The following is a 16,892-nucleotide window of genomic DNA, read 5'->3' on the forward strand; positions in this document are numbered from 1 at the left end:
CAATGGAGGCCTAGTGGGTTGTTTGTGTGAGCCAGTGATATGCTAATTAGTGTGCTCTTTAAATTGTAATATTTTGCTTAACATTGTTGTCTTTAAGTTAATCCTAAAACCCAGTTGAAATTGTATTCATTGACTTGGTGGCGATTGTGAAATATAAAAAAAACACATTTGTATGAATTTGCAAACGAAGAAACTTAGCAAATTTGTGCAATCGTAATGAAGACTCGGGCACTTATGAAGCCACCTAGTTCCACTAAATGCTCATAGGGCCAATTGCCAGGCCACACACTTTTTTGTTACAGAAATAGTTTTTCTTCCTGTGGGAATTCTATTATTCTAATCTGTTCCCTGGACCAAGGACTTGATAACCATTCCCCTAAATCCCTTCATAAATCAGTCTCCATTAAAAACGGTGTCACTAGAACCCAATCTTAACATAAGGGATGCTTTCCAACTATGCCACCAGTATATATAATGTGCAAACGTTTTGCGGCTCCACAGTCCTAATGGCTTGGCATCAAGTGTTACAAAACGTGCTCGGGCCATGCTTCATAATGATGTACTGAGGTTTGAGACTTGATTTGTTTGTTTTTGTTCCCTGTCCAAATCTTCAAACTTTTCTTTCGTGACTTACTGTGATTTGCACCTTGTTCAGTGGGAAAGTCACAGACATCATTGTTCTGTTTCTGTAACTCCTTATGTTGCTGTGCAGTTATTTTATATTCTCTATATTTGATAGGTATACTTTTCAAACTATAGCTTAACAGCAAAATCACCAAAAGGCCTTTGTTAAAAATACATTTGTTTTCATTTTAACATGGTTTCTTCAGATGAAACTGCAATGGAACTTAATTGAGTTCATTAGAAATATGTTGGTTTTTATTAGGGAAGGCCATAGTATCTGACGTTTGTGTGATCTATAATCTGGTTCTTAAACACCTATGCAGTTGATGTACCTTTTCGCTCTCTTTAGATCCTTTGTCCGAAAGCTGTTCATATCCGTGCTCCTGTACAGCAGCGTTTCACCCCCACGTCATACAGCGACCAGATGTCCCCGAACCCATTATGTGGCATCTCGGTAAGTTGCTTAGTACCACTTACACCTAAGCTACATTTAAGGTCTTAGAAGTGATCGTTCAACTGGACCTACCTTAAATCCAGTGTCCCTTAATGACGATTGGTATGCTTTGAGTAGAACATTCATTTTCAGACATAACCTTTGTCTTCCGATCCACACTCCGCGCCCGATTATGAGCTCAGGCGTTCTTTATCGCCTAAGATAAATAACAATACCTATTGTGAGAAAGTAGCTCTATATATCCTGGACTAGAATGAAGTACAGTGTGTATAGAGTCCACCAACCCCAGAGGTATAACAGAGGTTAAAGTCAGAACTGACCTTACTCTCTAAAGTGGTAGCTTGGTCGAGCAGTAAGGCAGTACCAGAGGACAGTGTAAAGCATCTGTTGTACACACAGTCAGCAAAAGGTTTCACACACTCAAGGACTGAACTCCAGGCCAATTGTTTTTATATCCACAGATATAGGTGTTTTATATTTAGAACCAACAGTTATATAAAAATATACTTTTCTTGTTATGAGTTCTCTCATGTAATTACTTTGCAAAGGAGCAATAAAGTTTGTGCACACAATTAATACAGTATTGACAGTAAGCAACACAATCCTAAAACACACTATAGCATTGAGCTCAATGGGTTTTCCACATGTAAGTACAGTTGATTACTATATAGATTACTTTAGTAGTCCCAGGACTAGATCTTAGATTCAGTCCTGGGGTCTAAGCTAAAACCAGATTAGCAAAAACGTTTTAGTTACTGTAGTGAATTTTTATGAATATAAAGCGGTTTTAAAAGTACACACTTAGAAACTTTTCAATGGAAATCTGACCATGTTATTCAATGGGAGAAAATTCAGGTTGCAGGTAAAGTACGGTTGCGTTACTTTTGTAACCCAGCACTGGTCTCCTAGGGCCTGCACTGGGGTCTTAACTCAAAACAGGCAGGTAATTGCGTTTCAGTATTTCGTGTGATTTTTAAAAAATATTGCAAGTTTTCAAAAGTAGACACTTAGAAGAAATTTCATAGAAAAGCAGACAATGGGTTCCTATAGAGAAAATACAGATTACTAGTAACCCCGCTAGGGATTACTTTTGCGGTTCAGTGCTGGGCTGAAAGGTACAGTACTGGCTTCTCCACCAATCACAGGTGAGTACTTCGGAATTCGGACTTATACTGATTTTATGTGAATATTTTCAGATTTCAAAACTTCACACTTAAAAAATATTCGAGTAAAAATGAGTCCATGTTATCCAATGGCATGGAGTAAATTACCGGTTTCCAGGTGAGTACTTGGTTGATGAAGTTAAGGTTCTGGGCATAGACTCAGGGGTCCCCCAGGGTCAGGTAAGTACAGTTAGTTCACTCCCAGCGGCACAGGGGCGGCCGGCTGCAGAGGTAGGTAGGCCCAATGATATCCAATGAGGGAAGGGGGGCCTTCGGTTGGTGGCTGCTGGCTAGCAGGCCACGCAGCTGGGCTCCTGGTCATTTGCTCAGGGCAAGGGGGGGGGGAGGAAGTAGGATAGGACACAGGGGTCACAGCCAGCGGCACTCGGGCGGCTGGGTGCAGGGTGCTTTTGAGCCGTCGAGCGCTCAATGTTATCCTATGGGAAAGGTCTAAAAGGAGCAAAGGCTGCAGGCTCGGGGACGGAGACACTCCAGGGGCGACCAGCACTACGAGAGGTAAGTTGGGATTCTGGAGCACAGGTAGGTGCCCCAAAGGGAGGCACAGAGGGCTGTAGGGTGCCGGGTGCAGGGGTGTCTTTGGGTGTTGGAAAGCTTACCCTCTGCTGGTCGAGGTTGTGGTGGCCCCTGGTTCTGAGTCTGAAGGCGTTGGCTGGTTCGTCGAGGAGGGTCTTTGGTCACTGGACTTCGGGTCCCTGTCGCCGGGGGGACGTCCTTGTGGTCTTGGTTCAGTTGGGCCGGGCCTGGGCTCGGCAGGTACAGAGTGGGCTAGTCCGGAGCTTCCTGGTTGGCACCAGGTGGGTTGTTGCAGCAGAGCCTCTGCTGATGGGAGTCCCAGACTTCAAGAGGGTCAAGGCAGGCAGGTCCTCCGAGTATCCCAAGGTTGCTGTGCGCAGGAGTCGCCGAGATTAAGCAGGAGCTGGTTCCAGGATTGACAGGCCGGTAGGGCTGGGGCCAAGTCAGTTGTTGTCGTCCTCTTAGCATCTGCAGGACGGGTCTTCTTCTTGATCTTCTTTCTTCTTTTCCTATCGGGATCTGAGGAAGGAAGGTTCAGGGAGCCCCTAAATACTGAGTTTAGGGACGTTACAAGTAAGGCAAGGACAGGGACCAATGGGTCCCTGCCCTGGGGTGAGTACACCCCCTAGCCTGCTCCTCTCCAGTGGGAGGGGGGCAGGAGCCTAGCTGTGATTGGGCAGGGCTCCCCATTTTCAAGATGGCCGGAGCTCAGGGTCGTGCTTCACCTAGTCTCCCCCACCTGAGGGGTGAGGTTGGCACAGGCTGGCACCCACCCCTTCCTGACGTAGTTTTTCCCTCCAGAGTGGGGGGCAGGACTGATGGGAGCTGGTTGCTGGGTACAGCAAATGGTCTGGAGAAGCTCACAGAGGCGGCATGCCTTTGAAGCTTCCCCCTGCCCATCCTGGGGGAGGAGACCTAGCACCTCGCCCAGGATGTGCATTGTTGCAGGCCCAGGAGAGCGGGGGCTCTCCTAACCAGGGGTCCAGCAACATGTCTGCTGTGTGGCAGCCTCTGCAGCCACTCAGCCAGATGTGGATTGTGTGTTAGGTTTTCAGGGGGCATCTCTAAGATGCCCTCTGGTGCATTTTACATTAAATCTCACACTGGCATCAGTGCAGGTTTAATGTGCTGAGAAGTTTGGTACCAAACTACTTGTCATTCTTCAGTTTAGCCATTATGGTACTGTGGAGTTCGTAATGACAACCTCCCAGCACCATATACTCTTAATGGCATCACTGCACTTACAGTGCCCAGGAATGGCCCTGGGTACTGTAGGGGCACAGGGCACATGCACCTGGGCCCACACCACTGGCATAGGGCACCCAGCTAGAGGGGTGACTGATGTATGCAGGGCAGTGGGTTTGTGGGCATGGCATACAGGGATGTGTGCCATGTCGCCTCTTTGTTTAGTTCTGTACTTAGGCACTCACCCTGCCAAAGGCAGTGTGTGGGTACCCAGGTACAGGGCCCCTAAGGGTGGCACAATAAGTGCTGCAGCCCTTGGGGGCCTTCTCTGGTCGCCATACCCTGGGTACCTAGGGTACCATTTACTAGGGGCTGATAGGTGGCCTGAGATGCCAATTGGGTTTTGTTTCAACACAGTTTTTAGGGAAGGAACACAGGCCCTGTGTACCTGGTTGGTAGGAGCCCAGGGCACACTCAGTCAAAGCACATCAGCAGTCAGAAAAAGTGGGGGCATACCAATGCAAGAAAGATGACACTTTCTCACACCCATGTGTACATTATTTATTGGTGCAATAAATACCTCCTATTACGAGTTTATGGAGAATAACATGCAGATTGTTGTGTTTAACTCCTCAAATTCCACATGTGTTTGGTAAATACCGTTTGTTTTCCCCCAATAAATTTTGCAGGCATTGACCTGCGCAAATTTAAAGAAGGTTGAGTTATTTGATGCATATGATCAATCTCGGATGCGCTAAATAGCTTCAAACCTCTAATTCTGGCACAGGCCCTCAGTCGGTATACAGTCACTGTCTGCAACCCCTCTATATGTAGTGCTGAATACCACATAGGAATTACAGGAAATTCTTCCTCTCTAAGGAGCAAGATATAGTGGTAAAGACCACATAATCATATTTTTCTTAAACTCCATAAGGGTTAACTAGGGTGATGAAGGGGGGGTCCAGTCTTAATTCATTAATTCATTCATTCATACTTTGTTTACTACCTTGAATGAATCTGCACTAAATGGGCTAGAGAATTAGTTCAGAGTTATAATTAATCCTCAAACTCCAAATACATTTGTTTCAGGGGTCAGGGAGCAACTTGGTCTCACTTCCACAGACTTCTTTGTTTATATATAGATGGCTCACTTCTGATGCCAAGCGAGAAGTCTTTCTTGAAGTGTTTCAATGTTTGTGGAGGCCTCACCTTTGCCTCTTTTATTCTTCCTCTTTCTAGAGAGCTTGTACTTGATGTGGCTGAAAGTAAATCTGTGCATATTAAGTTTTCTACAAACAAAATATTAGAAGTGGTTAAATGTTTGTAATTTCTCATTAACTCCTGAATATTTTTACAAAGGTTATCCTTTGGCGTGTGGTGATGAACTATGTCTCTCTCCTTTTGCAGTACTTCCTTGGCCAGAGAAATTCCTTGACTTACACACTAACTCACTCTTTGTTTTTCTTACAAAATTAAGACTGCCTGAATGGTCTGTGATAACTATGGAGCTTTAATTCATTTGACCCTAGTTGATGGCTAGCATAGCATTAGTTCACCCTGTGTGAGAGCTGAAGATGAGATACTGAGGTAAATGTATCCCATTGTAACCTCTTGCTTAACACTGATTAATCCTGCCCTCTCCCTTACTACTGCACTTTCCTGTCCGATGAATGATCCTATGAGTTAAGAGATACAGCAACTCCTGACCCCTGCTTTGGTAACAAATGCTTTTCTCTTCCTTAGAATTCCTCACTTCTTGGTCACCCCTTCTCTGGCGCCGTTGCCCCGGTTCTCACAACGCTTCAGCGTGCACAGCTGTTAGGTGGTGCACAAGTAAGAATTCTAATATTGTTTTTCTTATCCTTGTTTCTGTCCCCTATTTTATTCCTTCATCCTTCTCATCTGTTCTCTGCAATGATGTTATGCTCTTTCTTTACTTGCGTGAGCCATTCCCTTTTTAGGTCTCGCCTATTGTGTCCTGCAGGGATAAATCAGCGAGATTTATAGTAAACGGTTCAAAAAGTCTACCAAACTGCGGATCGCGTACAGTTCATGTGAGCTATGTGCGTGCACAGAGCCAGCCACGAGACACACCACCATTTGTCTGTGCCTCGGCATCAGACTTCAAAGGCTGCCGCTCCCCCGCCCCCCGCGTGCACATCACACACCACCATTTGTCTGAGCCTTGGCATCAGACTTCAAAGGAATGCGCTCCCGCTACCCCAACCCTCCCCCTGCCACAGCAATGCTGTGAGCTTGTTAGGTCTCGACTATTCTTTCCCGTTAGGGATTGAATAGGCGAGCTTATAGTAAGCAGTCCGAAAATTCTACCTAGCCTGCGGATCGCGTACAGTTCATGTGAGGCAGGCGCGTGCACATCAACACCATCGGCCTCGGCATCAGACTTAAAAGGAATCCGCTCTCAAGCCAATTCCCCCCCCCCCTTCAGACTTCAAAGGAGTGCGCTCCCGCTTCCCCCCACACCCACACCCGCCACAGCAATGTCGAGAGCTTGTTTTTTTTGCATCCATTTTGTGGGGAAGCTGTGTTTTGTTCGGCGTTCTCTGCACCTTTCTCGGTTTTTTTTCTGGACGAAAGTGAAAGCCTAACGTACTTGTTTACAGTAGCCTTGCTCCTCAAATGCTGTTGCTGTGTTGCCATCTTTCTAGACACACTCCGCTTGAAAACACTCGACTTGCTAGCTACAATGTTACATCCGCTATGCTTTGCCTCTGGACACGTTGATCCCTTGCAGACTCTGCTGACTCTGCCCCTCCTGATTCTGAAACTGACCAATGCAGTCACCACGCAGTCTCTTCTCTCTGTCTTATGATGTCTGACCTGCCACCATTTACTTCGGACCCTCGCCCTCACACCTCCTCACCCTCACACACCTTCACTCGCCCTCACACTCTCTCACTCGCTCTCACTCACCCTCACACCATCACAACCCTCTCTCCCTCCCTCACTCACCCTCTCACCCGCACTCACCTTCACTCGCCTTCACTCACCCTCTCCCCCTCACACCCCCTCACCCTCACCCCCTCACACCCCCTCACACACCACCTCACCCCCTCACCTTCACACCCCCTCACCTTCACACCCCCTCACCTTCACACCCCCTCACCTTCACACCCCCTCACCTTCACACCCCCTCACCTTCACACCCCCTCACCTTCACACCCCTCACCCCCGTCACCCTCACCCCCTCACAAACCCACACCCTCCCCCTCACAGCCCCTCACCCTCCACCCCGGTCACCCTCCACCCCGGTCACCCTCCACCCCGGTCACCCTCCACCCCGGTCACCCTCCACCCCGGTCACCCTCCACCCCGGTCACCCTCACAACCCACACCCTCCCCCTAACACACCCTCACATCCCCTCAACCCCCTCACACCCTTACACACACCCTCACCCACCCTCGCCCTCACCCACCCTCACTCACCCTCACACCCCCTCACCCTCCCACCCCCCTCACCCACCCTCACACCCCCGTCACCCTCCCCCGTCACCCTCCACCCCCAAAACCCCACACCCTCCCCCTCACACACCTTCACATCCCCTCAACCCCCTCACCCTCACACCCTTACACACCCCCTCACCCACCCTCACCCTCGCACCCCCTCACACACCCCCTCACCCACCCTCACACACCCTCACCCTCACACACTCCCTCACCCACCCCCTTACCCTCACTCACCCTCACTCACCCTCACTCACCCTCACACACCCCCTCACCCACCCCCTCACCCTCACACACCCTCACTCACCCTCATTCACCCTCTCCCCCGTCACCCTCTCCCCCGTCACCCTCTCCCCCGTCACCCTCTCCCCCGTCACCCTCTCCCCCGTCACCCTCTCCCCCGTCACCCTCTCCCCCGTCACCCTCTCCTCCGTCACCCTCTCCCCCGTCACCCTCTCCCCCGTCACCTTCTCCCCCGTCACCCTCACCCCGTCACCTTCACCCTCACACACCCACTCACACACCCACTCACACACCCACTCACACACCCACTCACACACCCACTCACACACTCACACACCCACTCACACACCCACTCACACACCCACTCACACACCCACTCACACACCCACTCACACACCCACTCACACACCCACTCACACACCCACTCACACACCCACTCACACACCCACTCACCCACTCACACACCCACCCACTCACACACCCACTCACCAGCATAGCATAACAAAACATAGCATAACATAACAAAAAAAGTATAGGATGGCAAAACATAGCAAAACAAAGCATAGGATAGCAAAACATAGCATAGCAAAACACAACAAAGCATAGCATAGCAAAACACAACAAAGCATAGCATAGCATAACAAAACAGCATAACAAAGTACAACATAGCATAGCAGAACAAAACATAGCATAGTATAACAAAACCTAGCATAACAAAACATAGCAGAACAAAACATAGCAGAACATAACAAAACATAGCACTGCAAAGCATAGCAAAAAATAGCATAGCCTAACAAAACACAACAAAACATAGCATAGCGTAACAAAACAAAGCAGGATAGCAAAACTAAACAGCATAGCATAACAAAGCATAGGATAGCAAAACATAGCCGAGCATAACATAACATAGCATAACAAAACAGCATAGCAAAACAAAGCATAGCATAATAAAACACAACAAAACATAGCATAGCATAACAAAGCATAGCATAACAAAACATAGCATAGCATAACAAAGCATTGCATAGCAAAACACAGCCTAGCATAACAAAACAAACCTAGGATAGCAAAACATAGCATAGTATACAGCATCACTCCGCACCACCACAGCATCACTCAGGGGCACCACAACATCATTATGCGCTACCTCAGTATCACTGAACGCCACCGCATCACTCGTTCGCCATCACATCACTCAGCGCCACCACAGCATCAATCTGTGCAACCATTCAACAACACCTGGTTCAAATATGTTCTCTCAATGTTTCAATCTTTATTACAAATGTAACAAAAAGATGTTAATATTTCACTTCTGTTCTTGGATTTTCGTCACAATAAAATACACTGAACATAATCTTCACAAACATTTTTTACAAAACTTTAAGCTATTGCAGTTATAAATGACAATAACTTTTTAAGTATTAATTATTGAAAAAAAATTAAACGCCATTGTTATTCGTAATATCAATACATGTAAGTCACGTAAATACAACACATATTGCATTACAAATGCTATAGGTGTCACATTTGCGAAAGTTATAACTATTGGCATTGTAAGTGACAAAGCTATTAATTTAGCTGTTTTCAAAAACAAAACATAACTAAAAAATGTGTCATTTACAATACCAGTAGCTCAAACTTTCCTAATGCGAGGCCTATTGCATTGTAAATGCTTGTTTTATTTCTGCCCCACCTTTTCCTTAACTCCATTTTATGTTCTTTTGCTCCTTTTCTGTTGACCTATTGAAGCTTTGTTTTTCTCACTTGTTTCCTTTGCATCTTTTCCAGCAACAGGCAGCAGTTGCAGCAGCTGAACGAATGTCTCCTAGCCAATATGCCCGTGTTTCAGGACTGATGGGCACACCCCTTGCCTCTGTCAACCCTAAGCTTCTGCAGTCCAGAGTTGGGCAGATGATGGGACCAGCCCCTGGATTTCGGGCTTTCTTTGGTGCTCCCCCTCCACCAGCTCCATTGGCCCCTCCCCCATCTCACCTACAGAACTTGAGGTACTTCTGGCACACTGATCACAAACTGCCACTTTGCAGGGATATCCTCTCAATGACTGTTCATTGATCTACACAAGAGCACTGTGCTCCTCTGTAGGATGGAAATTTGTAAAGGAAGGAGTCCGCCTACTCTTCAAAACATAAATGACTTTAAAGGACAGGTTTGATATCGTACATAAGACTGAGTGCTTTGTGCATCCACATGATTAGCCATAAATATGCTAATGGTACTGATAGTGGAAAAAGTATTTACCAAATAGCTAAGTGTTCCCTATAACTAGTCATAGTAAGAATGGCCTTCTAGTGATGGTCTTATATATGGATTCATTGTCTGGTTTAAAACACAACCGCTGTTGTGGTCAATAATGGCTGCATCCTTTCTTTTCTGATTCTTGGGGCACTCTTGTGGTGTTTTCCGCTTTATTTTTTTTGTTGTTAAGTGGACTTCAGCATGGCTTTGTTAAATTAAACATCCAAGCTTTGCAACTTAATGTTTCAAGATGCCAAACATCAACTGCAGTATTTTAGGTCTACCCCCTTTGTACTTTATTTGAAAAAATCAAAAAAATACTGTGCATTGTTTGTCTTTTTGTTGATTTCTTTATTGCCGCCTGCTTATCAGCTTTCAAACTCCACCACACCTGCTTTCTTTTTGTTTTGTTATAGACTGTTTTGAGGCCTAGTTCTTTTCACAAGCGCAAATGGCATGCTTCAGGGAGAAAAATACTATATTCTTGGAGTGGCATAAACCTGTTTTCCATTCAGTGTTCTGACCATTCTCTGTGCCCTCCTTAAACAAAATTCTACGAAAATTGTGAAAATGGGAATGGAGACTGTTTAGGACTGATTTTCCAGGAGTCCTAAACATGCTTGGAGATCTTAAAGACAAACTATTCTTCTTTTTAACCACCTTACTGCCTGCTCTGGCTCTCCATCTTCCTCAGCTCATCTTTCTTTTTTGCCTTAGGGTGCCCTAAACCCAGTTTTAACCTTTTGTCCAGCTTGTTTCTACTTAGTATGTCACGCTGAATCAATAATGCAACAGGCTACCCAGAAATGTGCATTAGGCCTCACGAGCAGTATGGAAAACACTTTGTGAGGCCCGGTACAGTAAAATGCTCAAGTACTCGCTGTAGGAAAGCACCCCTTTTTAACATGGGCACCCCAACTTTTTGCCTGGCATATGATGCAGTTTTGACTGCACTGGTTTCCTACTAACCAGGTCCCCAATGCCAGTGATCTTTACCTAGAACAAGGTAACTGTTAAATTGTACCCCAAATGGCAACACCTTTAGCATTTCTGTAAACCCCTAATACATGGTGCCTAGGGCATGGGTAATGATGAGACCCTAAGGGCTCCAGCATGTATTGTGCCACCCTAAGGACCCACCACCATACTCCTGTGTGAAATTAAATGATCAAACAGTAGTGAAAACACGACTTGTGCCATACCCACAGACACTGCATGCAATATATGTAAGTTAACCCTATAGCAGGCCTTTTAGCCCTAAGGCAGGGTGCATTATATTCCATGTCAGGACATAGCTCCATGAGCCGATATACCCCTGTGCTGTCTAGTGCAGCTACTAGATAGTACACGTGAACAGGGAAGCCATCTTAAGTATATGTACTGGGCACTGGTCTTTACGAATTCCCCAGTAAACATGATGGCTGTATTGAATCCAATGGTGTTTTTTATTATCAAGCACCTTGTCTTAATAAATCCATACTAATGCCAGCAGTGAATTTGTTAAAACATGCACCAAGGTGCCCCCTGAAAACCTAGCGGCCTCTAAGTGTGCTGGCTGACTTGTTTTTCATCCAGTCTGCCACCTCAGGCATGTTTCTGACCCCATGCAGGAGAGAGCCAACGCTCTCTGACGCTGGAAATAATAAGGTGTCCTCCAGCAGTATAGCTAGTGATTTAGCATATCAAGACTAGGGACTTAAAAACCAGCTTCTGCCTTTTAAATGCAATCCCGGCTTTCCCCAGGCCTGGAAGATGCTGCCCCCTGCCCTGAGGCCCATTTTTTAGCAGGACAGGCGGGAAATTAGCTATTCAAGTAGGCGTGTTACACTACCACGCCAATCACACCCCTAAGGAGGGCTTCATTATGTGCTCCACTGAAGGATTCCACTGTCTTGTTTTTGGTGGAATTAGGAACTCTGGGAGTGGGTTCTGCCCATTTCCCACAGGAAGTGGTCCTATAGGGGGTGTAGTGACCCCAAGGGTAAGTAGCACATTGGCTACTACCCTTCACTCCCCTTAAAAGCCCTAAAGTCAGTATTTAGGTGGTCCCCGGACACTAAGAACTTTGATTCCGCTGACTCCAAAGGAAGTACCAGGAAGAGCTGAAGAACGCAAGAACAGACTACTAGCTGTGGACTTTGGTGACAAACCTTGCGAGCCTGCTCCTGTCCAAACGATCGCCCAGACCCGACTCTTCCTGCAGCTGTGCATCTTCCAAAGCCTCGGAAGGCTACCAGCAATTCGTCAACAAGCTGGTATCTCCCTTGAAGTGAAGGAGTCGGTTGCTTCAGGCACCGGCCGCGACGTTCGGTACAAGTTACTATGCTCCAGGAGGTCAGCTTCGTCTCCCCACCAAGTTTGGAGATGCCATGAGGCGCCCTACACCAATACCTGGGGTACCGGAGCCTGTAGCAAGCGCCAAGGCATGTTTGTATTCATTCCGAATACTACCACCGCTAAAACCGACATGCACTTCTTGGGACTTCCCCAGTGTCCAAACCTACACCAGAAGTCGTCTTGCTGTGTGTGTGAGAATGTGGCTTGGTATATGCTGTCCACCAATTAAAGTGGGCACCTTTTACCAATCTACACGACCCTTATGATGTATGAGGTCAAAGATAACCTTATTGAAAGATATCCTAGTGGTAGCTATGGAGAGCAGCCTTCAGACTTAATATTGAAGGAATGTAAAGCAGCTGGTTTTACCAGAATATCACATCCTAAATAACTAAATGAAGGAGAACCACACAGTAGTTATATAAAAATATGTATTTATTCCACTGTCCTCTACACGAGGATAGAACACAAAGCACACAACGTTGAATCAATAGAACAGTTGTAAGGTGCACAATACACAGCGGGCTCCAGGGGGAGACCGAACCATATACTAAAATAGTGGTATAACAATCGCAACTGAGATCAAGATATGGTCTAGAGCACCTAGAATCGCTGGGACTCCAAGTAACCACCCAAGGTGAGTAGATAGGGACCCCATGGAGGCCGGGTGCAGTGTGGGAACACCACTGTGGGCTCTGTACAATTCTATAGGGAAGTTCCTGTTGCATAGTTAAAGTTTAAGGACTCTTCTAGGAGCACTTCGAGCAAACCCTTCGGAACTTGAGAGTTTAGAGAGCCACCCCATCCGTGGATACTGTCGTACCAGAGTTACCTACCCCAGTGGAGCCTGGTGAATAGGTCTGAAGTGGTGTCGTAAACCTCTGTCGTTCTCTATGGAAGGAAGAGAAGAAGTACTGCTGCCGTGAAGGTGAAAAGGGTCCGGTACGATCCAAGCCTGGATTCTGGATGGAAGGATCCTGAAAGCAGAGGGGACCGAGTCTGGGTCACTACAGAGTGACCAGGGGCTCGGTAGACGAATGTCCACAAATGTCAGGTGCTTCAGGTTCGAAGAAGGAATACTTGACACTGCAGCCACTAGGTCCCAGAGGCGTCGAGGACGGAGGTGAGCTGTCCCACGAAGGATGTTGAGTTCTGGGGACCGAGTCTGGGTCACTACAGAGTGACCAGGGGCTCGGTAGACGAATGTCCACAAATGTCAGGTGCTTCAGGTTCGAAGAAGGAATACTTGACACTGCAGCCACTAGATCCCAGAGGCGTCGAGGACGGAGGTGAGCTGTCCCACGAAGGATGTTGAGTTCTGCGGGGGTTGTGTCCGGCAGGAGCACCAACAAGACTTGGCAACAGCAACCCGCGCAGGATGGACGAACAGGTTACGGTGTGGACCAACAAAGTCCAGGGGACTCTCCAAGATATGGAGAGTCAGGGCATGTCTAGAGCAACCAGGAAAACCCAAGAACAATCAATATGACCATCAGGAAGACCAGCAGGCCGAATGACCAGGAGTCGCGAGGGGACCTCAAGCAAGATTGCAAAGCACCTGCACACGGAGCACACGGTGCGAGGAGGCCAGAGTTCTTCGGTGCTAATACTGCTCAGGGTCAGGACTACAGAGTCCAATGCACAAGCTCGGGAATCGCCAACAAGCATATGCACTTACAAATGGACACGGTGCACAGGGGTTCGGGTTACGCAGCCCCACGAGGGATACTGGCCTTCAGGAACTCACCTCCTGTGTTGAGGAAATCTTTGAAGTCTGCATGAGCTCAGTAGCAGCAGACCGGTCAGTTGCGCTTTAGGTGCCGGCGAAGCAGGGGAGTGACCCTGGTAAGAAAGGTACTGGTCCAATGCCAGACCTCTCCCAAGAAACCTGGGAGGGCGCAACCTGCAGTTAGTGCAGCTAAGCCCCAAAAGAAAAAGAACAAACAGTGTAGGAAAGGTGGGCAACTATTAGCCACAGTTCAAGTGGGCTAGGGAGATTCTATCCCAGTAAGGCAGAACTCCAAATTTGCCACTGGTGAATTACCCACCAGCCAACAAAAAGACCGGACTACACAAGCAACTGTCCAGGCTGAATTGGTGGCTCCTCAGCTGGCTGGACAGAGGGTGTTCGCTACCAAGTGTAGTGACCATCCCCCACCCCCTCCCCCCCCCCCCAAGCAGGCAGGCCACCCACACCCAAAGAAGCCTGAAGTTAGCTACTTCACCTACTAGTGCTGGGCTCCGACAACTGTCAGTAGCCTCTGCTGGGTGTTAGCCTTCATGGCAGCACTGTCCTTGGCATGGTGGCCTAGCCCCTTGCCAAATAGCAAGTTAGGCCCCTTGACCCTATTGGTCATGGTGGGGTTTTCAAGCTGTGGGTGACCTCTGTGGATAAGCTCGGCTGTGCCCTAGCTAAGTTAGAATTTACGGAGCAAGGCGGCTCTGAACCCAAGCTAAAAAGATGGGGTAAAGAGCTAGGAAAAGAGCATTGGGAATTAGGTCCTGAAACTGTTGAGGTAGGCCAGCTCCCCAGAGGGACTGACCTGGACAGAAGGATGTAAGGCAGAGTAGGCCCTGCAACTTTCAAACCACTTCCTCTATGTTCCCCTGAAAGACTAGGAAGACTCTCAGCTGTAGCTGACTCTCCTGGCCTTAGGGCTGGGGGGTGGGGGCTTGTGTAGGAAAGTGGGTTTCTCTTGTAGTAACCTACTGATGCACTTTGACTTGATATGCCCTGGGTCCCTGCCAGTCAGGTTCCCAGGTCCTGTGTTCTTTCCCCAAAACTAACCCAATTGGGATCTCTGGCCACAGGTCAGCCCCTGGTAAATGGTACCATAGGTACCCAGGGCACTGTGACCAGGGAAGACCATAAGGGCTGCAGCACTTATTTTGCCTCCCCTATAGGCCCTGTACCTTTACACACGCACTGTTCTGCACCAAAACACGCAGCCTGCAAAGGCAAAGTTAAGAGTCGACATGGCCCACATCCCTGTGTTTCATGCCTACAACCCACTGCCCTGGCATAGATTAGTCACCATTCTAACTGGGTGCCCTATACCAGTGGTGAGGGCAGAGGAGCATTGTAAGAAAGTGTCTTTGTATATACTGTTCCCAAATAGGTACAGTCGTTTGTTGTACACACTCAGTCAGCAAATGGTGTCCCACACAAGAACTGAACTCTAGGCCAATAGTCTGTATGAAAAATATATACTGGTTTTATTTTAGAACCAACAATGGGTATCAAAATATACTCTCTCAGATTGAGTTACTTTTAGATAAATACTTTCAATAGACCATAGACTTTGGAATAGGACAGTTACAGTTGTCAACACTATTTCAAACACAATATTACATTGAGTTCAATGGGAATTTCTAAAAGTAGGCAATAGATTACTTCTAGGATTACTTTTCTAACTGCAGGACTGGATCCTAGATTCAGTCCTGGGACATGAACTGTAAACAGTTGAGCAAAATCGAGTAAGTCACAGTAGAGATTTTTAAGCAATATTTTGGTATTTTAAACGTTGACATTTAGAAGAAATTTCATAGAAAAACAGTCATTGATTTCCTATGGAAGAAATTTACTTAGCAGGTAAGTGGGATTTATGGTTACTCTTTCTAACTCTGGGATGGATCCTAGATCCAGCATTGGTGCACCATCTGTAAACAGTTGAAAGATTGTGTTTTTGTTGTACAGGCGATTTTTAACGAATATTTGGAAGTTTGCAAAATCGACACAAACTTTTTCATCAAAAACCAGGCAATGTTATCCTATGGAAGGAAATTCAAATTGCAGGAAAAGTATGTTCTCGTTACTTTTGTAATCCAGTGCTGGGCTCCTAGGTTCAGCACTGGGACATCTATCTAAAACAGGTAAGTAATTGCGGTTTTATAGTTGGTACGATTTTTAAAGAATATTTGTAGTTTGCAAAAATCGACACTTAGAAGAAATTTCACAGAAAACGAGTCATTGGTTTCCTATGGGAGAACATTGAGTTAGCGGTACGTACAGTTGTAATTACTCTTCAGGGTCAGTGCTGGCACCTAGATTCAGCCCTGGGATCTCTCCTGATAACAGGTGGGTATTTTCGTTTTCGTATTTCGGCTAATTTTAGACTAATAATTTTAATTTTCAAACCTCCACAAAGATGCAGCACTGTGTTGTCTCCTAATAACAGGTGAGTAAATTGGAATTCGTTGTTCAGCTGATTTTGGATGAATATTTTAAAGTTTCAAAACTCCACACTTCGAAGAATTTCCAAGTGAAACCAGTCAATGTTACCCTATGGAAGAAAAATGAGTGCAGGTTCTGGGCATAGACTCAAGGGTCTCCCAGGGTCAGGTAAGTACAGTTATTACACCCTCAGCGGCACAGGGGCAGCCAGGTGCAGAGTGAGTTAGGCCCAATGTTATCCTGTGGAAGGCAGGGGGCCCTGGTTGGTGGCTGCTGGATGGCAGGCCACGCGGCAGTGGGAGCTGGGCTCCTGGCCACTTACTCTGGGCAAGTGGGGAAGTGAGATAGGATAGAAGTTGCACTCCCAGGGGCACTCGGGCTGCTGGGTGCAAGGTGCTTTTGAGCCGTCGGGCGCTCAGGGTTATTCAATGGGAAAGCTGGAAATTGAACAAAGACT

The 16,892-nt window shown here is 47.0% G+C and overlaps 1 protein-coding gene across 2 annotated transcripts in view; it reads left to right on the forward strand.

Annotated features, from left to right (window-relative positions):
• The window catches only part of PATL1 (PAT1 homolog 1, processing body mRNA decay factor), a 168,989-nt gene that overhangs the window by 76,607 nt on the left and 75,490 nt on the right, over window positions 1-16,892 (forward strand). The window contains exons 6-8 of one of the 2 annotated variants that reach the window (XM_086953075.1): window positions 974-1,078; window positions 5,704-5,793; window positions 9,457-9,674. In XM_086953075.1, the coding sequence (XP_086809201.1) occupies window positions 974-1,078; window positions 5,704-5,793; window positions 9,457-9,674 (413 nt within the window). The remainder of the gene's footprint in view (window positions 1-973; window positions 1,079-5,703; window positions 5,794-9,456; window positions 9,675-16,892) is intronic. The other variant, XM_086953077.1, reaches the window with a different exon arrangement.

This window comes from Lissotriton vulgaris, chromosome 1_2 (genome assembly GCF_964263255.1).
Source record: "Lissotriton vulgaris chromosome 1_2, aLisVul1.2, whole genome shotgun sequence".
NCBI lineage: Eukaryota > Metazoa > Chordata > Amphibia > Caudata > Salamandridae > Lissotriton > Lissotriton vulgaris.